The sequence below is a fragment of the Camelus bactrianus genome, chromosome 1 (genome assembly GCF_048773025.1).
Source record: "Camelus bactrianus isolate YW-2024 breed Bactrian camel chromosome 1, ASM4877302v1, whole genome shotgun sequence".
Classification (NCBI taxonomy): domain Eukaryota; kingdom Metazoa; phylum Chordata; class Mammalia; order Artiodactyla; family Camelidae; genus Camelus; species Camelus bactrianus.
The window spans coordinates 1738511-1756299 of record NC_133539.1 but is presented as its reverse complement, the minus strand read 5'-3'; the positions used below and the strand labels follow the sequence as shown (position 1 = coordinate 1756299).

The following is a 17789-nucleotide window of genomic DNA, read 5'->3' as shown; positions in this document are numbered from 1 at the left end:
CTGGAGGCAGCACTGGCCCTCACCCTGGCCGCTGTGATCGCGGGCCACCTCCACACGTCCCCCGCTCCAGGTCGCCTGCAGGTAAGGGCTGCCTGGAAACCCCCGGGGTGATGGAAAGTCCGGAACTCTACAGGAGCCTGTTTGCTAATCTCCAAGAAAGAGGCTGAGTGATGTCCACAGCGGCCAGGCCCGCCTGACAACCTGGGGACTCCTGTGAGGGGATGAGGCTTTAGGAAAGTGAAGTGCAGACTTCCATTTTCTCAGCAGTTTTCACTTCCCTTGAGCAGTTGGCTTGTGGCTAAGGTGTCCCTCTCCCGCCCCCGATGACCACTCAGCCCCCAGGGAGAAAATGCACCGGGTGCAGGGTGACGCTGGGTGATGCCAAAGGACCCAGGGGCTCTGGGCCGGCCACCCCGAGGCCAGAAGCATGGCTCCCTGGTCCCCTGGGAGCCTCTGTGTGAATCTGGGGACCAGCTGGCCCAGCGGGTGTCATTAGCGGTGACAGGAAGTGACCAGGAGACCGGGAGCCCAGAGAACTCAGGAATCCCACCGGCGCTGAGTGTAGGGCTGACTTCGGTTCACGCTTTCACGTTTTAACAGTAGATACACATGCAGGAGAGAACAGGGAAGGCGGGTTGCAGCTGCTGGGCCCTGGGCGGGGAGAGGACACACGTCTCAGCTGTGAAGGCCCCCTCCTCCTGATGCGGGAACCCTGCCTTGGTTTCCCCATCTCCAGGCCTGGGCCACTGACGGTTCAGTGCTGAGCACTGGGACTGTGGGGAGCAAGCCTGCGGTGGGGGGTGGGAGGCGGAGACATGAGGTCCATTGGCCCCCACCCGGTGGAGGGGGCACTGGCAAGGGCTGTAGGGGTTGTTATCTCAGGGACCAGGACCTGAGTGTGGAGCTCTCTGGCAACTCAGGGTCAGAACAGGCTGGTTCTCTGGTAGAATGTTCTGGGGACTGACACAGGAGAAGGGCCCTGGCACGGCCCACCTCTGGGGCGCTGGCTGCAGTGTTGAGGGTGGCAGCTGTGGACATGTGGGACTTGGGGACCATTCCTGCCTGTCCTGCCTGCACGTTCCACAGACACGCGGGGGGGCCTCCCTGGGCTGTGAGCCAGACAAAGACAGGCTCCCACAGCGCATACTCAGGCCTGTCTGCCCACGGGGTCAGCCGCCTTCTAGAAGCTTTATTTTCTAAAACATCTGGAGGAAGTCGGGGGTGGGCTGCTGCTGGGGACTCCCAGTGGAATGTGCTCATTTTAAAAATGAGAGGACTGAGGCTCAGAGAAGGAAAGCAACTGCCCGGCATCACCCAGCCTCCAAGTGATGCCCAGAGCTGATCGCGCTGACGCGCGCTAGTCCTAGCCCAGGTCCTCCACCAGGCAGGCACCCCTCCACCTGACCCCGCCGACAGCCCCCGTCTTGGGACCCCTGAGCAGCTGCTGTGGCGGCAGTAGTGTCCCGGCCTCTCGGAGCTGCCCCTCTGGCGCCTGAGGCCGGGCCCCGGGTGAGGTGAGGGGTGCCTGTCCTGGCTTTTCCCCATTTGAACAAGGCCCTGTGGGATGCGAGCCAGAACCGCATGTACGGAATTGAGTCGGGTCAGGCCCCATTCCGGAAGCTTCTTTACCAAGAAAAGAAAAGCCAACAGCCTCCGGCCGGTGCAGACGCGGGCTGGCGGGAGGATGGGGCCGTCTCGCGCTCAGTCACAGGGAAGTTTCCGTCCCCGCCCGGGAGGAAGCGCCCTGCGCCCTGATTGGCTCGGGCTGCGCGGCGCTCGCCCGCTCCAGGGACAGCCCGGTATAACAGGCGCGGCCGCGCTCGGCCCCGCCGGGCCGGCTCCTCCTTCCCGGCCAGGTGTGCAGACACGGCCCAGACACCCCGCAAGTCCGGCGGCACCCAGAGGCAGCGGGATCCCAGGCGGGGAGAGGGGGCCCCAGCCCCGCGTCCCCGGGCCCCGCGATGGCGGGCGAGGCCCGGGCCGGTGGGGACGCGGCGCTGCGCCGCCTTCTGAGGCTGCACCGCACGGAGATCGCCGTGGCCGTGGACAGTGCCTTCCCGCTGCTGCACGCGCTGGCAGACCACGACGTGGTCCCGGAGGACAAGTTCCAGGTGGGTCCCGTAGCAGACCGGAAACTCCAGAAACGCGCGGGTAGTCTCCCCGCCCCAACGCCAGATGGACCCTCCCCGCCCGGGGCCCCTCCCCTCCCCTCCCCGCTCTCCCGCCCCCAACGCCCCTCCCCGCCCCCAAGCCCCAGCGCCCGGGGTATGGTCCCTGCCCCCAAGGCTGCAGCCCACCCATGCCCCACCCACCAGCCCAGTGAATGGTCTCCAGGACGTGTTACGGCGCCCAACCCCCAACTCCCCCAGATCCCCAGTGCCCCTTCTGAACCCTCCCCAAGCCTCCCTCCAAGCTGAGCAGAGTCCCTTACAATGAATTCCAGGTGCCCCCCCCCCGCCTCACCCCAGCACCCCTATTCCATCCCCACAGGGGCCCCAAGCCAAGGGGATGGACATAGGTGCCCAGGTCTCCAGCCGGTCCCACAGTGGAGGCGGCAGGAAAAGGGATGCCAGGGAAGGGCAAGGCCGGGACCTCATTCCCACCATTGCTTCAGGAGACACTGCGTTTGAGAGAGAAGGAGGGCTGCCCACAGGCCTTCCACGCGCTCCTCTCATGGCTCCTGACCCAGGATGCGGCAGCCATCCTGGATTTCTGGAGGGTTCTTTTCAAGGACTACAACCTGGAGAGATATGCCCGGCTGCAGCCCATCCTAGACAGCTTCCCCAAAGGTGGGGCGCTGGGGGCCGGGGCGGCGGGAACATCCCTGGGCCCTGCTGGACTGTGAGAGGGAAGGGATGCGGTGTTTTGGGAGCCCCTGGACATCACCCAGACCGTCGTCGTGGGTTCTAAGAGGCAAAGGGCTGAGGCCTCACCTGCCTGAATAGGGAGTCAGTTCTGCACGCCCTGCAGATGTGGACCTCAGCCAGTCCCGGAAGGGGAGGAAGCACCCGGCCGGCCCCAAGGCCACTGCACTGCTGCCTAGGCCCCCCAGCAAGAGGAAGGCCCTGGAAGAACCACGGGCAGCCCCGCCAGCAGCCCTGTCCCCGAGGGGCACCTCCAGTCCAGGTACCCAATTTGATCCCCCAGGGAACTGGACATCTCCTGACCATACCCCCTTCCCTGACCGGCTCCAGGGGCATCTGTCCCTCCTGCCTGGCCCAGAGCCAGCTTGGGAGGGGTCCATCTTGGTACTTGGAGGGCACCCTGGATGAGCCCGGCAGCCCTTGTTGTCCCCAGGCCCTGTGAGCAGCCAGGTGGGTGGCCTTCCTTTTCCCTGACATGGACACCGAGCCTGGAGTCCGGAGTCTGGAGTCCGGGAGGCACCACCCTGGCGCTTTCCCTGCACTCCCAGCTTTGGCCCCAGCAGGCAGAGGAGGGCCAGCTGTCCTGCTCCCTGCTCCCCACTCCCCTTGCAGGCTCCCAAGCCAAGGCCAAGCCAGCCAAGAAGCTGGAGAGCAGCGCGGAGCCACAGCGCCTCCCATTGGGCAACGGTGAGCCAGGCCCAGGTCGAGGGTCAGGGGCCTGTCCTGGGAGCTGGGACCCTGCTGGCCTGTTGTCTCACCTGGGAAAGAGGGGACACCTGGGGTCACCCTGCCTGTGCCCATCTGAGTGCTCCAGTCTTCAGAGCCAGCTCAGACTCTGCTTCCTCCAGAGAATCCTCCCTGGTCCCTCGGGAGACACAACCTGGCCTTTTTCTGTCCCCTCATTGCCACAGGACATGGGACCCTAGAGACCCTGTCCAGTCACCTGGTACTGAGCTCAGGGCAGACCCCGAGAACTCTACTTTCCTCCCAGCACAACCCAGGGCCACATGCCAGCGTCCCCCCCCTTCACTCCTGCCCGCTGTGCCCAGTCGGTCACACACCACACCACGTACCTCACACCGCACACACTAGACCACACCATATACACGTGTGCACGCATGCACACACACACACACACCTTGGCCTGTCTTTACACTTAGACGTGGACTGTCTGTCTGTCTCTGTCTGTGTTTTGAAGGGCTGGGCCCCCTCCCCGGCCTACCCTGGGTGGAAGGAAAGATGAATTCTGCCACCCAGATGCCCTCACCACCCCCCAGTCCATCTTCCCAATTCATGACCCCCACCCCCATTTGATGCTCCCTTCCCCAGGAATTCAGACCATGTCCACCTCAGTCCAGAGAGCCATGGCTGTGTCGTCTGGGGACGTCCCGGGAGCCCGCGGCGCCGTGGAGGGCATCCTCATCCAGCAGGTGTTTGAGTCAGGTAGACACGATGGGGAGGGGCTGCCGGGGGTCCCCATCCCCCCAAAGCTCCCTGGTAGCTCCAGAGCAGCTGGGACAGGGACAGGCTGCTTGGGTCTCCCACCCTAGACTGCTCCTCCCCCACCCACCCCTGCATCACCCCATCCTCTACTCTCTGCACTGGGCACCCACCGGGGACACCGAAGACACTGGGAGCAGATGTGGGTTCCACCAGGGACGGTCCCAAGGACCCTGTAGTAGTTTCCTAGAGCTGTTATGAGCAATTGCCATAAACTGAGTGGCTTAAAGCAATAGCAGTCCCAAAACTGAGGTGTGGGCAGGGCCACACTCGCTCCCTTGGGAGGCTCTAGGGCAGACTCGGCCCCACCTCTCCCAACTCACGGTGCTGCCGGCAGCCCTGGTGCCCTGGCTTGTGGTCACATCCCTCCAGCCTCTGCCCCCGTCATCCCAGGGACTCCTCCCCAGGTCTCTCTGTGTCCTCTTCAGCGTCCGGCGTGAGCCCATCTTAACTAGCTACACCTGCAAAGACCCTACTTCCAAATAAGGCCGCATTCTGAGACTCCAAGTGGACATGAATTTGGGGGACACGCTCTCCCCAGCAGAGAATCTCTCCTGTGTCCAGGATCCCGGCCCCAGAGCTGTTGGGGGGCGCGGGTGTGTAGGGCGTAGGGGAGGCACAGCCAGCGTGGAGCCCACGGGCCTCCCTGCAGTCAGCATCTCCTCCCAGGTGGCTCCAAGAAGTGTGTCCAGGTTGGGGGGCAGTTCTACACCCCCAGCAAGCTCGAAGGCCCCGGCGGGGGGAAGAACAAGACCCGCAGCGGTGGCCTGAAGACCCTGGTCCCAGCCAAGGGGACCCAGGCTGCTGCCCCCGTAAGCGCTGCCCCCACTGCCCCTGGGGAGGCCTGGCCCTTGGTCCCTCTCCTCCAGCACCCACGGGGTGGCAGCGTCACCTCCAGGCAGGAGCTCTGCTGGAGGGCTGGGGGCTGCACTGAGGGGCCCTCCTGCCCGGACTGCCTCCCCTGTTGGCGACCCTCCCTCTTTTCCCTTGAAGGGTGGAGGCGATTCAAGGGCAGGCCCGCGGGACAGGGCCCTGGGCCTCCCTGCCCTCCTCGGCGAGCCCCAGCTCCACCAGGTAACACCCAGGCCATCCCCACGGTCCTGAGCGTGCTTTTTGCTGCTTCTCCAGGGCCCTCGCTCCAGTGACTGAGGACAGAGGCTAGGCTTCTGTTCACAGGGTGGCGCGCTCTTTTTTAATAGCAGTTTTTTTCTGATAATGAACAACTGTAAGCATTCACACGAGTAGAGCAGGCGAGTTCCCCTGGGCTTTTAAAACCACGGCGTTCGGTCCGCGTGCCGGTTGGGCATCTGGGTGGGACGGTGGCCCCTGCCTGGAGCCCAGAGCCAGGAACCCAACCTCTTGGGCTCTCCGCACCGCTTCTGAATGAGGCGGAACTGGCCACAGGTCCCGACGCCCCTGCCAGGGGCTATGCTGGGCCCCGGGCATCCAGGAACAAGCAAGACCCGTGCCTGCCTCCAGGAGCTCACTGGCTGATGGGGCCCTGGGCGGTTGTGACAATGAGTGTGCCCACTGCTGTGTGGGGCTGCCCAGCCCTGCAGTCCCGGGGGGCTTCTGAAGGAGGTGGCAATCGGAAGGGCATGGCAGGTATCATCCAGGCAGGGGCGCAAGCAGTCCTCGGGCGGAGGGACAGCGGTGCTCAGGGCTGACAGGAAGGCTGCTGGGCGTGCCCCTCTGTTGTGCGTGGGAGTGAGGTGTGCAGTCTCGGGGCCACCTGGAGCACAGGCACCCACGAGAAACCAGGCTTTCTTAAGGACCGTTCTTCCCAAAAGGGATGGACCCAGGAGGTGTTTGGGGGTAGTCTCATGGGTGCAGGGGTCAGGAGGAGCCCCGGGGAGCAGGCGTTCAGGGTGGAATTTCAGGCACTGGCCAGCAGGGAGCAGGTGAGGGGACATGAGTGTCCCCAGCCCGGGCACCCCCCAGAGGCTGCCTGTCTCTTGCCTGCGTCAGAAGAACGAGGACGAGTGTGCGGCGTGCCGGGACGGCGGGGAGCTGATCTGCTGTGACGGCTGCCCCCGCGCCTTCCACCTGGCCTGCCTGTCACCGCCGCTCAGAGAAGTCCCCAGGTGAGCCTGGCACCCAGGCTGCCCCACCCGGCTCCTCCACCCGCTGACCCTGAGGGGGAGGCCGCCCAGAAGTCTCTCGGCTCCACAGATGCGCAAGGAGGCCCACCTGGGCAGGGCCTGGGTTCAGGTCACTGGGCAGTGGGGCTGGGGCCCGGGATCTTCCCACCCCACCTCCCTGCGTGGCCGCACTGTCCTCCCAGCCTGGTCAGCAGGGCCCCGGAGGGCGGCCAAGCAGAATGGAGGCCCGGGCCAAGGTGTGGCCATCCCGCCCCATCTCACCCCACTCTCCCCAGCCCTAAGAAAAGTCTGACTCCACGTTGGGTGGGGGAGCTCAGAGGCCACAGATCTTCCCCTACAAGGGCCAGTGGGTGTCCACCCTGGGCCCAGTGCAAGGCCTCCTGACTCTACCTCCCATGCCCCTGACCTCTACCTCCCCAGGTCAGGGCAGTCTGGTCTGCGGGGTGGAGCGCCGGGTGGGCCTCCTAGTCCGAGCCCTGCCCGCTCCCTGCCTGACCTTGACCAGGTCCCATCCCTCTGTGCTGAAACAAGGGGGTTTGGCCGGGGTCAGCCCTCAGCTCCCATTCTGCTGGGCACCATCCCCCTATGGAAACGAGGGTGGGTCCCAGGGATGCAAGCAGCCCAGCCCAGGGAGGCCCAGCCGCAGGGCAAGGCCCATGAGAGCCAGGCACGGGCCACTGCCGGTTACTGGGGGTCAGGAATTCTGGAGGCTCATCAGAGAAGCACTCGGGACAGGCCACGTTGGCGAAGGACACCCCACCGGGGGTAACGTCCCGGCCTCCTTGGCTCTCCTGCTGACTGGCTGAGCAGGCCCTTTCACTGCGGCTCAGCCCACTTCCCTGCTGGGCCTCGGTTTCCCTACTTGTGAAGGGAAAAGGTGGCCTGAAGGAGCCTCAGGCCTCCCCTGTGTTGTGGGCTGGGGAGTCCACTGTCCCCTCTGCCCTGCCCCGCATGTCTCTGGCTGGTGACAACACAAACAGTGGGACCTGGAGGTGCTCCAGCTGCCTCCACGGGACAGCCCAGCAGGACCTGCCCCGGACCGAGGAGCCCCGGCCCCAGGAGCCGCCCGCAGCGACCCAGGTATGCCAGGCCTGCTCCCAGGCCCCTGCCCCCCCCGGTGCCCTGCCTCCCGGCCACTCCCGCCCCAGCGGAGAGCCCTCGCCCTGGCTGGTCTATATCAGTTTGACTTTATCCTGTGGGGCTGAGGAGGCACCGGGCCCTGGGGAGTGGCCCTGACAACGGCCCTGTTTCCCAGTACTCCGGTCTTGGGGATCTCAGCTCTGTCACCCCATACTGGACTCATTTTGACCACTTATCATACTCTCCAAAAATGTTCTACACATTCTATTGTCACAAAACCATGAAGGATATGGCACGTGCCCCAGTATACGCCGCGTGCTCACCCTGACAGGCTGTGAGGGCCACAGGGCTCCTGTATTTAGATGGGGAAAGGGTCAGGGACCTTGCTGGGGGCCACAGAGCCAGGAACTGCACCTGGGTGTTTCCCAGCCAGCGTGGGGCTCCTTCCACAACTCCAGCCCCTGGTTCCCAGGGTCCTGTTGGTCGTTAACTCCTGGGTGGTGCCAGGCAAGTCCCCTGTGGCCCCTCTGAGCACTGACCCTTTGGTTCCAGGTCCTCCTGGGACTGAGGTCAGCAGGAGAGGAGGCAAGGGGACTGCCCAGGGAGCCCCCGGATGGAGTGGATACTGCTGTCACCTACAAGCATGTGCTGGTCCCACCTTCTGCAGCCCCCCTGCCTCTGCTGGATCCCTCGGCCCTGCGCCCCCTACTGTGTGTGGGCCCTGAGGAGCAGCAGGTGAGGGGGTGCTGGGGTCGGGTGGCTGTCTTCAGGGAGCTGAGGGTCCACAGGTGCAGCCAGGCTAACCTGAAATAGGAGAGTGATACACAGCGGGTAGGAGGTAGGAGTCGGGGGTGGGTCAGGGGTCAGGGGTCAGGGCTGGGGGAGGCCCCTGCCAGGAGCAGCCACGCTGGTCACTGGGAGAGCGGTGGGTCCTAGAACAAGGTGGGGGCTCTGAGGGCCAAGGGGAGGGAGAGGGGGCTTCAGGAAGGATTCCAGTGGGGGTGACCATTCTCTCACCACACCCCCTCACTAAGGCAGAAGCCCCAGGTCTCCCAGCCCCTCTTGCTTCCTCTGGAGTGGAGCCCTTTCTGGGACCCCTTGACCAGCCCTGAAGGCGGTCTGAGCCCACCAAGGGGGACCGAGGTCGGGGCCCCTGGTGTCTACAAGCAGCAGCTGAAGGGTGCTGGGGTGCCCTTAACCTCCCCAGGCCAGGATCCTGAAACCTCGCCCCCCACGCTCTGCGTGCCCCTCCCTTAGTTCAACCCCGTCGGGGTCCGGGGGCCTGGGGCCGAAGGCGCGGGTCGGCCCTCCCCCTGACCCGGGTCACCCCGCCGTGGTCTGTCCGCAGGGCGCAGTGCCCGGAGCTCGGTGCGGCGTATGCCTGGACGGCGCGGACACCCTGCGGTGCGCACAGTGCGCCGCCGCCTTCCACTGGCGCTGCCACTTCCCTGCCGGCGTGGCCCGGCCCGGGTGAGTGCCCGGGGTCCGAGGAGCGGGGAGCGCGGGGGCGGGCCGGCGCCCCCCACGGCTCTGCGAGACCCCCCACCCCCTCCCTCCGCGGGCGCTCGGGCAGCCTCGCAGCCTTGCAGCCTCTCCTCCGCTCGCCAGGGCCGCCCTGCGCTGCAGATCCTGCTCGGGAGACCTCGCCCAGGCCCTGGCCCCGGCGGAGGGGGCGTCCGCCGCGAGCCCCGCCCCGAGTCCTGCCCGCCCGGTTCCTGGGACCCCCAAGCTCAGCGATGCCGCCGGCCCTGGGGCGCAGGTGAGGTGGCTGAGGGTCTGGGGAGCACGTCTCCAGGGGAGGCTCCGGGCTCCAGCTTGGCGGGTGTGCGCTCTGTTTCCTGCCCATGTGTTCGTTGTGTATATACAATATTTTTGTTTAAATCGACTCGGTTTGACAACTTGTATCTACTTAAAAAGGAAACCTTCCTGAGCAATAGTGTCTACGACCGTCTCTGGTTGGATGCAGGCCTGTCTCACAATTAACCCAGGCCCGGAGCTCCCCTAACCCTCCAGTACCCCCTACCCCCAGGTCCCCTGAGCCCCTCCCACAGCCCCTCCCACAGCCCCGGCCGGAGTGCCCTGCGCAGAGAGCGCGTCCTGGGGGTGAGGGTTGGGCAGGGGAGAGCGGGAAGGAGGCTCCACTCCAGATATTAACCATCCTGACCCCAGTCCTCCAGCAGCCTTGGGCCCCGGGGACCTCCGGGCGGAGCACTCCAGCCTCCTTTCCTGAGCAGCGGTCAGCTAGTCCGGGGCCCCCTCAGAACCGGAGGTTGGGGCTGGGTGGGGGGTGTCCGGTGTGGCTCCCGTTCCGAAGCCTCCGGAAGGTGGCGCCTCTTGCTTTCACAGCCTGCAGCAGGGGCCTGCCTGACCACATGCCCACCCCGCAGAATCCTGGGAGCGGGGCCAGGGTGGTGGTGTCCCGCCCAGCCTGCGGCCCATCCTACTTCTGGCTCTGCCTCATACTCCCCTGTGCACTGTTGGTGACAGGGCGCCCCAGGCATTGAGCGTGAGGGCCACCAAGGCCCTGCCCGCGAGAGGGCTCACACCTGCAGGCATCCTTTTGGAAGCTCCCTCCTCATCCCAGCCATCTGCACTGTGCGTGTGGAGCCCGCGCCCAGGGCTGGGGGCCCTTGAGGGGCTGGTGGGAGTCTTGGAATTGGGCAGCTTTTGAGCCCAGCAATTTCAGGTGGTTCCACCTAGTACAGGCTTCTCTCCATCCTAGCTGATGGGGCTGGGGGAGCGCCCATCCCTTGCCCTGGCCCCTTACTAAGGGCATGGGTGGCCCTGGCAGGCTCGTCGGATGGCTGAAGGGCTGGGTCGCATCAGACATTTTGCTCTTGGGGCCTCAGAGTTCCCATTGGTGACAGGGTCCCTTCCGGCTGGTCCTTTCCCCAGAGTGGGTGGAGGCGGGCCAGCCTGAGGGCCTTGGGCCTCTACCTGCCAGGAGTGGCAGGGCCTTGGGAGGCAGCCCCGAACTCACTGATGCTCACTCTGCCTGGGTCTGCCTCTCCCGCTCCCGCCCAGGGGGCTGGATGTTAGAATTCAGTTCGCAGGGACTGGCCTGGAGAAGCACACGGCCTCCCGCCGCCCTGGGAGGGCCACTGCCCCCACGTGCCTCTACAGGGAGTCCTGCCTCCGTGGGGATGTCCCCAGTACAGGTGTGGAAGTGGGGTAATTTCCTCCCTTTCCGGGTTCCAGGCGGGGGACGATCCTGCTGGTCATGAGCCGGTTCTGCACAGGGATGACTTGGAGTCCCTCCTGAGTGAGGTAACGCAGTGCCTGGCCGGGCTACACCTGCCCTCCCCGCTCCTTAGGGGGCCCCGCTGACTGTGGGGCCCTGTCCTGTGTGGTAGGCTGTGGGTGTGCAGGTTGCAGGCAGTGCAGGTGTCTTTAGAGACCCCAGGGCACAGGAGGGCCGGGGGTGACCAAGGTGCCAATATAGGTGGACAAAGGGGGCACCCCCGTTCTGTTGGAATATTGGGCATCCCTGTGGCTCCCGCATCCTGTTGGAGTGTCAGGCCCTGCACAGAGCTGGGCAGAGGGAGCGAAGGAGCTGGCCCTGCCAAGCCACCGGGGAAGAAGCCACCAAGGAGGCAGCACAGCGGTGGTGGCAGTGTCCTGGGCCCTGGGATGCTTGAAGGAGCACTGATGAGGAGTGCCCCCTGACCAGCACATCCTGTGGGGCCTCGGGCCTCGGTTTCCCCAACTCTGAATAGGAGGCTTGGGTTGGAGGGCACCTTCACATCTCGATGTTTATACTCAGGTGGCCCTGGAGGCCAGGGTGGGCCGGATGCGGACCCTCCCCTAGAGAGGCCACGCTCTCTCCTCTGTCCCACAGCACTCCTTTGACGGCATCCTGCAGTGGGCCATCCAGAGCATGGCCCGCCCGCTGGCCGAGGCACCCACCTTCCCCTCCTGATCAGGGACTCCCGGCCTGCAGGCAGCATGGGAGGGGGAGGCGAAGCCCCAGAGCAGACCTCACCCTCACAGAGGCAGCGACTCTGCTCTGAAAGGGACAGAAGGGGACGTGCTCCCTCACCTCTGGCAGCTGCCGGGTTAGGACTAGGAACTGAGTTCAAGTGCTGTTAACTCTCAGCTTGTCAACAGCCCTGTCTTGGCAGCACAAAGCCACCGTGTGCACTGAAATAAAAGTCACTTCTGTGTGCTCTCCAGTGGGGTGTGTTTGTTCTGGGGGGTCAGTGCCCCTGTGTTTCTGGTCCCTGTCGTGTAGGCTGAGCTAGCCGTAACGAGAAGAGAATGCCAAGCAGGAACCCCTGTGCCCCAGCCTCTGCCCCAGCACAGCCCTGGCTCCATGTGGTCCGGCCCCGCCCACCCCTGCCACCCACCACGTGCTCCCACCTCCTCTGTTCCTCAAAGGGCCAAGCCCATCCACACCTCTGGGCCTTTGCACAGGCTGTTCCCTCTGCTCAGAGTTCCCTACACCCTGTGCTTCGCACATCTATTTTTTCATCCGTGAGATCTCAGTTCCAGTGTCACCTGCTCAGTCATTTATTCAGGAAACCTTTACTGTGGCTCTTCTAAGTGCTGAGCCTTGGGGTCCCAGAGGGACATTCCAGTGACAGATCACTCACCAGGGGAGGGTGTCCACAGACAGAAACAGGAAACAGGACGGGGTCAGGTGACAGGGGCATGGCGGGCTTGGTCGCCGTGGACGGCCCTGTGCTTATCCTTCTCTGCCCGCCACGGGAGACAGCCCATCAGAACTGAGTTCTTTCCTCACAGTGTCTGTCCCCCTGAGAACGGCCACCAGGGGGCCCAGTGCCCTATCCAGTCCTTGGCTGAGCTCCCAGGACCTGGCCCTGCTGCTGGGTCAGTGTTGGTGGAGAGATGGCTGGGCTGTTGTAGCCCCCCACCTGCAGGGACCCCATGGTAGAACACCCTGCCAGGTGGGGTCAGAGCCCTGGGGAGGGTGGGGAGTGGCCGCTGGCCCCGCTGTGTGGGGGCCCCAGCTCGGGACTCAGAGCCCTCAGGTTCCCAGGCTTTACCGGCTCATTCAGCCCCTCTGGAGACCCTCTGTGCTCAGCACATGTGAGGCAGCCCCTTGGGAGGGGCTGACCAACGCCCTCCGGTGGGGCGTAAGTGCCTCAGGCCACCAGGTCTAGCATTTGTTCAAACAGGGACCCACTGATGAGGACACGCCTGTCACGTGAGCGAGCAGGCAGCTCTCCCATGCCCAGCTGGGCCAGGCGGGCAGCAGGGGGACAGATGGCAGCGGACAGCAGTGCCAGGAGGGACGCAGCAAGCATGGATGTGTGCGGAGCGGCCCAGAATGGCGGCTGGATCGTGTCTGTGGATAAGGAGGGATCCAGAGTGGGGGAGACCAGAGACAAGAATTGGGAAGGAGCACCCCAAGCTGGGTCCGCTGGGGCAGGGTGGGGGGTGATGGAGCAGGAGTCAGGGGACGGATGCCCGCTGACTCACAGCTGGGAGCCGCCTCTTCCCCACGGATCCTGGCTGCTGTCTCAGCCCCGGCCCCCCCCCCCATAGGATGACGCAGGACTGGATGAAGTTTGCAGAAGCCGGTGGGGGCAACGTGGTGGTGGTGGGGCAACGTGGTGGAGGGTGACACAGTGGGGGTGACACGGGGGTGACCTAAGGGGTGACATAGTGGCAGTGACATGGTGAGGACCATGGCAGTGATGGGAGATTTGTTGGGGAGCTGGCCCAGGTGAACTCAGATGTCACAGACACCCTGCCCATCATTGTCCAGGGCCTCCTCTCAGCCACTGCAGCCTTGGCACCACTGGGTCTTGCCTTGGGTTCCCGGGGGTCTGGAGACCATCGGAACCCCTCTACAGACAGGCCCACGGAGGCCCTCCCCTGGGGCTAGGCGCTCCCACTGGTGGCCCAGTGGCTTCCAGTACACCCCGTGTCACTCCTCACATTCAGGAAATGTCACTCAGGAGCAGTCCTGAGTCCCGTCCGTGGTCTGTGGTGTGCATGGAGGGATGGAGGAGGCTGGGGAGGAGCCGTGTGCCTGCATCCTCGGTCCTTCACTACCTGCCGCAGCCTGAGCTCGTAGGCACTGAGTTCATCCCGTGCTCTAAGCACAGTGGGTGATGGACCTGCTGTCCTGCAGCCCCTGGGCTTCTCTTTGCTTCTCGGGAGCTGACCGTCCATCAGCTGCTCCTGTCCGTCTTTCTGTGGGGTTAGAAGTTGGTCTTGCTGGTCCAGCACCAGATCAACGTCTGGCTACGTAACACCCTGAAGCATTTGTCTGCCCAGCCAGGGGTTACATTTGTACATCCCGTCTGCAAAGCACGCAGAACCCACCGGATTCGTTTCCTGGGCGCTGTGACAAAGCTCCACAGATCAGGCGGCTCAAAGGACAGACACATCTTCTCCTAGTCCTGGAGGCTGAAGCCCGAGGCCCAGGTGCCGCAGGGCTGGTTTCTTTGGAGGCCTCTCTCCTGGGTGTGCAGATGGCCGTCTTCTCCTGTGTCCCCACATGGTCGTCCCTCTGTGCATGTCTGTGTCCTAATCTCTTCTCATAGGGGCACCAGTGCTCACCCTAAAAACCCCACTTACCTTAATCACCTCTGTGAGACCTTCTCCAGCTAGGGCTTCAAGTGTGAATCTTGGTGGGGTGGAGACACCGACTCTCTCCTTGACCACACTCAAGTCAGCCTCCTCTGAGTCTGCCTGACCTTGGCCTCTGCCCTTGGTTTTTAGTCAGTTTTAGCCAAAATCCTGCCAAGTCAGTTTAGGGGAAACCCCCGGCCTTGGAACCCGCCCACTCTCCGTAGCTGATCAGTTTCTCACCTCCAGCTGGCTAGCCGAGCCCCCGGCCCGCCCTCCAGAGGAGTCCCGGGATCCCCTAGCCTCGGTGTTTGCATTTAGTAGTTTCCATCCACCGGCTCCCTCTTGCTCTTTGGCCATAAATCCCTGCTTTCCCTGTTGTGGTCAGAATTGAGCCGGACTCCTTGCCCCCGGTGCAAACCTCATCACCGTGGTCCCCCTTGAATAAAGTTCCTTACCACGTCAGCAAGTGTTATGAATACCTTTCTCCTGAGCAGGAACAGGATTTGGCCAACCGATAACACCAACCTCACTCTCTTCATCCACTGGAGGCTGGCAAAGGCCTCACTGACCCGCATGGACTCTACCATGTATCACCACAATTTAACACCTATCTTGTCACCCTCTGGGCTTGTGTTTATCATTCTTATTGTCTGGAGAACAGCCCAGTCTGTGGGATTAGCTCTCAAAATGTTCCTGAGATACTGAGCGTGCAGTGCACTTTCAGAGCCGTACCCACTAATGCTCCAGCTCCAGCCGGCCTGGGTCACCCCTGAATCCTTTCCTGCGCGAAGCCAAGGACCCACACTTTGCTGGCCGTGTCCCGGGACTCAGCTGAGGCCTGGGACACTGCCCTCCTCATGCCGCACAGTCTTTCTCCTGCACCAACCTCGGCACCTGCTGTTCACTTGTGCCCTTTGTAGGTCAGCCGCTTCCCTGCGTTCTGGGAGCCATTCTAGCAAGTTATCGAACCCAAGGAAGTGTGGGTGACCTGGGGACCTGTCACTTGCAAATGGCCTCTGAAGTGGGGCCAGTCTTGGGGGACCAAGCCCTTAACCTGTGGGATCTCTGCTGACTGGCCAGGGAATTAGTGTCAGAATTGAATTCAATCACTGGACAACGAGTTGGTGTCAGAGAATTGGTTGGTGTAGGGAAAAACCACACACAGTTGATGTCAGAAAGCGTGAGACGTTTTCTGGGCAGAGACGTTGGGCATTTGATCATCTCCTGAGAGCTAGAGGGCATCCTGGGTTTGCTTAGCAGCAGGGAAGACAGACCAGCCCTCTCCCCACCATATGCCCGCCTAACGCCTGGGACCCGCCCGCACCGCTGCCCTGCTGACCCAGCGTGTTCTCAGGACTCGGGCAGGCATCACCCATGCCCTCCCCAGGGGGCCTGTGGTGGTTTTAAAACATGTCAACACATTCTTTGATACTCATCTTTCCAAGAGGTGGAGCCTTATTCCTCTCGCCTTGAACATGGGCTGAACTTAGTAACTTGCTTCTGAATAATGTGCTGGAGTGGGAAGGGATAAACCAGGAATTCGAAATTTGCAGCTCTTGGGGAGTGAGGGAAACATTCGCTATCTTGATTGTGGTGGTGGTTTCATGGGTGTGGACATCTATCGAAATTCATCAGATTGTACACCTGAAATATGTGGAGTTTACGGTAGAGGAACCACACCACAATAAAGAGGTTAAAAACATTCTTAGCAAGAAAAAAAAAAGAGGCTAGTATATAATATAAATCCTCCTTTCCAATTTTCAGACTTGTAATTTCTTCTTCTTCTTTGTGCTGATTAATATCAAGTAAAAATGGCTTTACCAGGAAAAAAAGAATGTGCTGGAAGTGCTGGGCATGACCCCGAGAGTAGGTCATAAAAAGCACTGTGGCTTCCCTTTGGATAGCTCGCTTTGGGGAAGCCGGCCTCCACGTTGTAAGGACACTCAAGCAGTCTTGTGGCAAGGCCCATGTGGAGAGGAACTGAGGCCTCCTGCCACCGGCCACCTGAGGGCCACCTAGGAAGCAACTGGTCCAGCCCCAGGGGGCCTTCCGATGATGCAGCCTCCTGAGGTCCAGAGCCACTCCCACAGCCCTGACCCTCAGAAGCTCTGAGATAATAAATGTCTGTCGTGGTTGCAGGCCTGTAAGTCTTGGGGTACTTGGTCCCACAGCAGCAGGTACCTGGTACTGTCAGCTCCCAGGGAAACGGGCCAGACTGTGGCCTGGAGACCCTGCCACTTCTCCAGGACCTCCGTCCCACGGTGGTGTCTTACCCACGCTCTTTATCTGGATGTAGTGCTTGTCGAGTTCTCCCTGAAGTCTCCTTACAAAGAAGAGCGGGCTATGCTCACACTCACCATTTCCTGGACCCTCTCCACTCCCCTTACCAGTCCTGCTCCTCCGCTATTTATGATTATTTCATGCAGTTTCTTGGAATTTTTAAAAAAAGACAATTAAAAAAATGGCTCCTGTGTTCTTTATTTATTATTGTCATTGTTTCTGTTGTTATTTGTGACAAGAACACTTAACATAACGCCTACCCTCTTGGCCAGGTTTTAAGTGTACACGACAGAATCATTAAGCAGGCACTGGGCTGGACACTGAGCTCGGGGACGCACTCATTCTGCAGAACTGCCACTCCCCCCCCGTTGACTAACACCCCCCCCCACTTCCCCGCCCCCCACAATGGAATATTTTTAGTAAACTTTGTATTAAAGCATAGCATACAAAGAAAACCGCACAAATCACAGGCGATCAGCTCGCTGAATTTTCACAAAGCAAACACCTGGCTCAGCACTCAGCTCAAGAAACAGAGTGTCACCCCACCCCCAGCCCCCTGCTGGGGCTCCTGGGACCCGCCCACTGCTAGCCCAGGATGGAGGCCTTTCCTTGGAAACCCCAGTTTGGCTCAAAGGGACTCTCCCGCCAGCAACCAGGCTTCCTGAGGGCTGGGGTCAAGTCTGTTCTGGTGACGGGCTGGGCCCCCACCCCCCCCCCCCCCCCCACCCCCAGCTAGGGGGCCTGGATCAGGGGAGGGGCTCCAACCCTCCGAGTGACTGATCCGCTGACCATCCGACGTAGAGCCCACACTGTCCGGACCCAGGTCCCCACCCACCTCGCTGCCCCGTGTGCAAGTTTTCCACGGGTCCAGCAAGTACTTACTGAAGTAATGTATAAATGAATGAACGAAGCCTGGCAGGGTTTCCTCTTAATTCCTTTCGCATCTTAATCGTCCACCGCTCTCGGTGGGCCCTCGGTTAAAGCTTGAGGGCGGTGGCTGGGGGGCCCTGAGTGGGTAGGGCTCCTGTGGCTCCAGCAAAGAACAAAGTTAAAATAGACCGGCGCCTAGAAGTCCTGCCAGACGCGGGGCAGGCGGCGGTGCGCAAAGGGTCGCGTCCGGCCCCCTCCCCGGGCCGTCCCTCCGGTCTGGTTGACACTCGACTGGCTCTGCCGCCGGTTGTGACGAGCAGACCTGGACGGCTGGACTGCGCACGCTCCACGAACGCGGTCCTGGATCAGACCGAACAGGTCTGGAAACTTGAACTAAAATTCTGGCTCAGTGGGCCCGAGGCCCAGGTGCGGCCGCCGCGGACGGCCAGGTGGCGGGTGCGCGCCCCGGACCCCGGGACAGCCACGCGGGCGCGTCGGCCCCGCCCCGCGCCCCGCCCTCGTGGCCAGCGGTGACCTCACCCGGCGCCGG

At 62.6% G+C, this 17789-nt stretch overlaps 1 protein-coding gene across 4 annotated transcripts; it reads left to right on the top strand.

The window, feature by feature from the left end:
* The first annotated feature begins 1707 nt into the window (after positions 1-1707).
* On the top strand, positions 1708-11718 carry AIRE (autoimmune regulator). Of its 4 annotated transcripts, none has more exons than XM_074343260.1 (14): positions 1738-2111; positions 2615-2789; positions 2971-3126; positions 3477-3551; positions 4194-4307; positions 5034-5176; positions 5358-5438; positions 6336-6448; positions 7447-7546; positions 8099-8281; positions 8895-9016; positions 9155-9305; positions 10745-10813; positions 11385-11718. In XM_074343260.1, exons 1-14 carry the CDS (start codon positions 1962-1964, stop codon positions 11463-11465), a joined length of 1713 nt encoding a protein of 570 aa, XP_074199361.1. In that variant the 5' UTR covers positions 1738-1961; the 3' UTR covers positions 11466-11718. The 4 variants fall into 4 exon arrangements, with proteins under 4 accessions (XP_074199404.1, XP_074199361.1, XP_074199312.1 ...); XM_074343211.1 differs by having other exon boundaries at positions 6333-6448; XM_074343337.1 differs by having other exon boundaries at positions 1975-2111; positions 2491-2789; positions 6333-6448.
* The last annotated feature ends 6071 nt before the right edge of the window (positions 11719-17789 follow it).

What these genes read in the sequence shown, in the direction of transcription:
- AIRE (XM_074343211.1), top strand. Translation starts at nt 1,962, where the DNA reads ATGGCGGGCGAGGCCCGGGCCGGTGGGGACGCGGCGCTGCGCCGCCTT. An exon ending in CCAGCAGGTGTTTGAGTCAG is followed by an intron (nt 4,308 to 5,033) that starts GTAGACACGATG and finishes ATCTCCTCCCAG; the next exon opens with GTGGCTCCAAGAAGTGTGTC. An exon ending in GGACCCAGGCTGCTGCCCCC is followed by an intron (nt 5,177 to 5,357) that starts GTAAGCGCTGCC and finishes TTTCCCTTGAAG; the next exon opens with GGTGGAGGCGATTCAAGGGC.